Genomic DNA, 6,205 nt, shown 5'->3' on the forward strand with positions numbered 1-6,205 from the left:
ACTATGAACAGTTGCTGGGCGGCTCATTGTAAATCAATGACTACCATGACCTCCCTGGTACTGGTACTCAGGCACTTGTTACCTGTGATCTGAGTGGACATCTAACTGATAGTTTCAATCCAATAAATTATCCCTTTGCAGCTGCCCACTGCCCACTGCCCTGAGCAGCTGAGGCAGCTCAGCTGGGATCGTCAGAGCCTTTTTTTTACCTTTTAAAAGCATTTTTTAAAAGAAGTGGCAAGTGGGTGACCGGGCTATTGGGTGGGCATGGGTGGGGTGGAGGGCAGGGATTTTTGCTACCGGTTCTCCGAACCACCTGCCGCCATCGCTACCAGATTGGCCGATCCGGTCTGAATCGGGAGCATTTCACCCCTGGCTTCTGCCCACCCAGCAGTAAAGCCCACCTACAAAGACCAGCCAAATCCACCATGTGCTTCCACAGTAAAGATCTTGAGATGTTTTCCGGGTGGTATACATAAGCCCCCTCTCCCAATCCCTTCTTCCCCCTTCCTCTTTTTCTACGATGAGGGGTTCAGCCACAACTTTGGCCCTTCCGTGGCCTTTCCATGCCCCCCTGGACCCAACTCTAGAAATAATAATTTTGTAAACAGTTGAAAAGTCGAAGGGAGCCAGGATCCGCCAAGAGATTGGAGGAACCCCCATAAAGGTAATGGTTAAGGTTTCCCTCGCACATATGTGCGAGTTGTTCCCGACTCTAGGGAGCAGTGCTCATCTCCGTTTCAAAGCCGAAGAGCCAGCGCTGTCCGAAGACGTCTCTGTGGTCATGTGGCTGGCATGACTAAACGCCAAAGGCGCATGGAACGCTGTTACCTTCCCACCAAAGATAGTCCCTATTTTTCTACTTGCATTTTTTACGTGCTTTCGAACTGCTAGGTTGGCAGAAGCCGGGAGAAGTCATGGGAGCTCACCTCGTTACGCGGCACTAGAGATTCGAACCGCTGAACTGCCAACCTTTCTGAGACAAGCTCAGCATCTTAGCCACTGAGCCACCGTGTCCCTATAGGAACCCCCATAAAGGAAGAGAAAATCCCCACAAGATGCTTGGGAGCCGCCAAGAGAAAGGAGGATACTCTACGGAATCCTCTGGGATAAGAGGCCACCCCACCAATCATTGGGAGACGCGCGGACAGTCAGGCTTTGCCAACTCACCCATCTGTATCCTGGAAGTTCACGTTCACCCGTTTGGTGGATCCGAGGAGCTCTGGGGGGACAGAGAAGAGAGATGGGTTAGAGGAGGGGAAGCCTTTTCCCTGGGAACTCCCAGAAATGCATCAGCTGCCCAAAATACCCTCTTTGGGAATAATCGCTCTGCGCTTCCATCACAGCACCTCCATTATGAAGCCGGCTTCCTTCCGAAATGAAGCCAGCTGCCTCCCTGACAGTCCTCGAGAAGCTTTTAAGGAAGAAGCTTTCTCGGAGGGTCTTTGGAGAACGCCTGCCAGGAGGTGGAGGTCTATTTTTATTATCCAGTCGTGGTTATTATGAAGCATTGTTTGGTTCATCCATTCTCTGGATGTTTTTATGCCAGGCTGTACGTCACTGTGCATTGTGAGGATTCAGCGACCTAACCAGTTTGGTGACTCGAGAAATGGATGCATTCTGAGTCACGTTTTGCTCGGTTTTGCCTGGAGGATACAGCAAAATGGACATTTGGATTGGTCTAAAACTGACCAATCCGTCAAATTCCCTGCTGGTCACATGTGGCTACTGGAGTCAGGTGAGGACAGAGCCCTGCAATTCTGGCCCTTTTGCAAAAGGGACCCTCAGCAAAAGCATAGGAACAGGTACAAGAGAGAATACGTGCACCCACCCACCCATACACACGTTAAGAATTTGTGGTTTATTTTCCCATCTTCACAACCCATCTGCTGGCTACTAACACAACCCAAGCCTTTGTTTGTCCAGGCAATCTTTTCAAACGGAGGTGGTGGATAGAAGGAAGGCAATGCTTTAAATGGCTGGAATCCCGGGAGAGGATGATGCGCTTTGCAAAACTGAGGAGGCTGTGGAAGGATCGGAAAGCATGAATTTCTGGCACCCCATTTCACCCTAGGGCAGTGTACCTCAATCTCGGCAGTTTTCAAATGTGTGGAGTCCGACTCCCAGAATTGCCCAGCCAGCATGCTGGGGCCACCTTCTGGAAAGTGAGAAGCAACTGAGGACTCTCTGGATCTTTGAGGATCCCACAAATGGATGCTGTGGATGGATTACTTGTGGAAAACAGGGGGTTCTACGTGCAGGAAATAATCCAAGAAAGAAGCCTTAATTGTGGGTTGGGAAGAGATTGCATTAGGGCCAGCATGGGGCACAGGAGGCTTCTTGAATTGGTGTTGCCCATTTGTGCCTTTAGATTTCCCCTGGTCTCCCACCCCTGAGGATTTGCCCTAGAGAAACATCAAACTAACATAGCCAAAGTTTTAGGCCCTTACGATTTATATATCCCTCCACCTGAACCTGGATGAGAAAGAATCAACCTGCCAGTCTCCCCTGCCACTTTTGCCCAGGTCCCCCCAAATCCATTCTTGTCCCATTTCTGCATGAATCTCTACATTTTTAAAGTAATGGGCACGAAAAGTCATATAGCGCATACATGTATCTGTCTTCAAATTATTTGGTCTCAAAATATAGGAGAGTAGAATAGAGTAGGGTAGGGTAGGGTAGGGTAGCGTAGCATAGCATAGGATAGCATAGCATAGAATAGAATAAAATAATAACTTTATAGTCATTTTGAATGTACACTAATCGGCATACATTGATCAGTATACACTAATCGGCATACATCTCAAAGGGTCATCATGTCCAATATACACTACATAAACGTGACACAATAAAGAAATAAATATAAAGTTATGCATATAGCCACACATATAATATGACCCAGAGAAACAACACGGTCTAGTCTAGATGTATACATGTACATGGTGAGAAAAACAAATCTTGTGAGTTTACCAGACAGATGGCTTAGGGAACAAAGCTGTTAACAGAATCTGGTAGTCCTGCCAGAAATACTTCGAAATCTCCTCTCAGAGGGGAGCAACAGAAACAGACCGTGGGTGTGGGATGGGTGTGTCTAACAATGCTTTGAGCTCTAAGCCCATAGCTCTTACAAGCAGCATCCTGAATAACGGGAAGTGAGCTTCCTATAATCTTCTCCATTGTCCTTACCACTCTCTGTATGGACTTTCTATCTGAGGCACTGCCCCACAAGATCCATGCCCCACACCTTGCGTTCCTGAATGAAATAACAAGCTGATAAATACTAATGACTTTATATAATGTATGGCAATATCCTTTTTTTACAAGTTTCAGCAATTGGGACATGCTGGAATTAGGATGCAGGTGACAGGGAAAGTCAGGCTGAGGATTGTTTGCACCTCTGTTCAGGTTGATTGGAATCCTTCTGAAGACTGTCCATATTTCCCGTGGAAACTTCAGAAGGGGAACAGCCAAGACTTCGTGCTGAGCTCAGCTGGCCCTGAGTCCCAGGTATAAACCCTGGCACCATCTGGCTGCCCGAACAGCAGCTAAGAGAGTTTCAGGCTAGAAAGAGACATTCCACAGTTGGATTGACACAACTGGCTAAAACTGTAAACTCGAGTTGCATCAAGTACAATTGTTGCATTCACATAATGCAGCAACCACTTATGGTTTAATGGGATCACACACACACACCCAAGAGCTAAGATAATGTCTGGGTTCTGACAACACATTGTACCACAGGTTCTCCTTCCTAATTTTAGTCCAGATAAGCAGGTTATGGGAACCAGCCCACCTGTGGCCAGAGAAAAAGAATGGGTTGTAGTCATGGGATGAAGCCTGGGGAAGGAGAAAAGCGCCCAGGGGCACTTTTGACAATGACCTACCTGCCTCCCTCCTCACCAGGGACTGGCAGCTTTTCTTTCTGCCTTTCCTTTACCAGTGAGTGGGGTGCGAGCAACCTGTGCCACAAAATGTAGCTGTGCCAGCACCTTGTTTCCTCCAGAGGAGAAGGAGGACAGGACTTCAGCTGACCCTCCTAAAAAGAAGAACGGCCTGCCAGCCACCTGGCCAGTGTTGCTCCAACAACCACAAGGAGTCAGGGATCCCCTCTGCCAATTAGCAAGCTTTAGCAAAAGGCAGAAAGAAGCCTTTGTGAACGGCGCTCACCCAAACTTCTGCCTTTGAACAAAACAGGGCAGTTGGAAAAGGTGCCGCCAGGCCTGGCGTTTTGCTACCTTTGTTGAATGCACCTGGCTCGCCTCCAACGAGGCCTCCTTGCACCCAAAAGTGCTACAGAAGCCAACCTCCAGGGCATCGGAAACTTCTCCCCTCACAGCCCCCCTGGCTCTGCTCCAATGGGGATTGAGTGACCGAGCTGGCCGACTGAGTAGGGTTAGGGGTCCTCCGTGACTGGCAGCTACACTCCCATGCTCTTGCCAAGCTGGCCCTGAACTGGACCAGGAGAGATGCTGGGCCATGCAGGAAGCAGGCAGCCCTGCAGGGTAAGGAGTGGGGCCTCAAGGCTACTCTGGGTAATTGCTTGCCCACCCTCAAACTGGCTGGCCACTGCAGGGGCTGACAACGGTCCCCTTGGCCTTGGAAAGAGCCCACCTGAGCTTAGTCAGTCCTTTCCCCATCTCTGCTCCAAAGAGGAAAGGCTCCCTCCCCTTCGGAGGCCCCTAACTCAAACCTTTCATTTCCTGCTACAGTTTTATTAGCCTCCCCCTGGTTTGGCTCCCTGCCAAAGAGATGGTAGAGCAGCTGCCAAATTGGCAGAAGTGGAAGACGCTCGTAGCCTAGCCAGCCCCATCACACCTCTCCCAGCCTTAGAGCCGAGCACAGGCCCGCTCGGCAGAAGCTGCAGGGAGGGGCAGACCAGCAAGGAGAGGACCAGCCCATCTGGAGGAAGGGTGCTCTGCCCTCCCAGGGGAGGGGGCCGAGGGAGACCCCACAAACCCATGCAGTCCAGAGTTTAAATCTCTCGTGCAGCCCCTCCTGCCTTCACCGTCCATCCCTCGGTACCAAGGAAGGTGCAGCAAAGATGCCACCCAAGGGCGGAGGGCGAGGCAGAGCCTGGCTGGCAGGGACAGGAGTGGAGAAGGGCCATCCATCTTCCAGACAGAGGAAGAATCTGCAGGCTGGCCAGCGGCGGAGATGTGTGTCGAAGGGAAAGGAGGGGAGGGGGAAGAGGAGGCGCAGAGGAGCCAAGAGGGGAGGAGGAGGGGAGGGCACCGGAAAGATTTTTGCTCGTCATCACATTCTCATTTGCTTTTATTCTTAGCATCTCCACGGCAGAAGAGATGCCAGCTGACCACAAGCCTGGAGTTTCTTGAAAAGAGGGAGACGAAGGAGGCTTCCAGAGAGCAGAGGTACCGCAACACCCACCTGGTGCTCAAAGCCAGGAGCAGAGCTGCAGGGGGCTTTGCCAGAAGAGACCCACCCCCCATTTGGAGGGCTCCGCGATGGGCCCCTGGGAACTGCCCTCCTTCTGAGCATGCGGCCTTATCTTGCAGCATCCTGGGTACCATTTAGAATAGAGTAGAATAATAACTTCATTGTCACTTTGAATGTACACTAATCGGCATACATTAAAATGAAATTTCATTGCATACAGCTCTCAAAGGGTCTCCACCTCCAATACACACTACATAACCATGACAGAATGAATGAATAAATGAATGAATGAATGAATAATGAATAAATAAATAAATAAATAAATAAATAAATAAATAAATAAATAAATAAATACAAAATTATGTATAGATCCACATATATTATTATATGACACAGAGAAACAACACAGTCTAGTTTGGATGTATAAAATGTACATGGCAAGAAAAACGAATCTTGCAAGTTTGCCAGACGGATGGCATAGGGAACAAAGCTGTTCCAGAATCTGGTAGTCCTGCTAAAAATACTTTGAAACCTCCTCCCAGAGGGGAGCAACAGAAACAGAGATCGTGAAGTGGGTGTGTGGGCTCTCAGAGAATGCTTTGAAGCACGTAGCGCTTATGAGCAATATCCTGAATAACGGGAGCAAGCTTTCTTCTCCACTGTCCTCACCACTCTCTGTAGGGACTTTCTGTCTGAGGCGCTGCCGCCATCAAACCAAACATTGATGCAATTTGTTAAAACGCTCTCAATGGTGCCTTTGTAAAAAGTGGCCAGGACAGAAGGAGAAAGATGCACTCTCCTCATCCGAGGC

General features: G+C 49.3%; 1 protein-coding gene across 2 annotated transcripts in view; it reads right to left on the reverse strand.

Annotated features, from left to right (window-relative positions):
• Window positions 1-6,205, reverse strand: part of CASKIN1 (CASK interacting protein 1) — a 135,155-nt gene that overhangs the window by 51,333 nt on the left and 77,617 nt on the right. For both annotated transcript variants that reach the window (XM_060693024.2, XM_034420582.3), the window contains exon 2: window positions 1,171-1,222. In XM_060693024.2, coding sequence (XP_060549007.1) covers window positions 1,171-1,222 — 52 coding nt within the window. The remainder of the gene's footprint in view (window positions 1-1,170; window positions 1,223-6,205) is intronic.

The sequence above is a fragment of the Pantherophis guttatus genome, chromosome 14 (assembly GCF_059756535.1).
Source record: "Pantherophis guttatus breed Tessera chromosome 14, ASM5975653v1, whole genome shotgun sequence".
Taxonomy (NCBI): Eukaryota; Metazoa; Chordata; class Lepidosauria; order Squamata; family Colubridae; genus Pantherophis; species Pantherophis guttatus.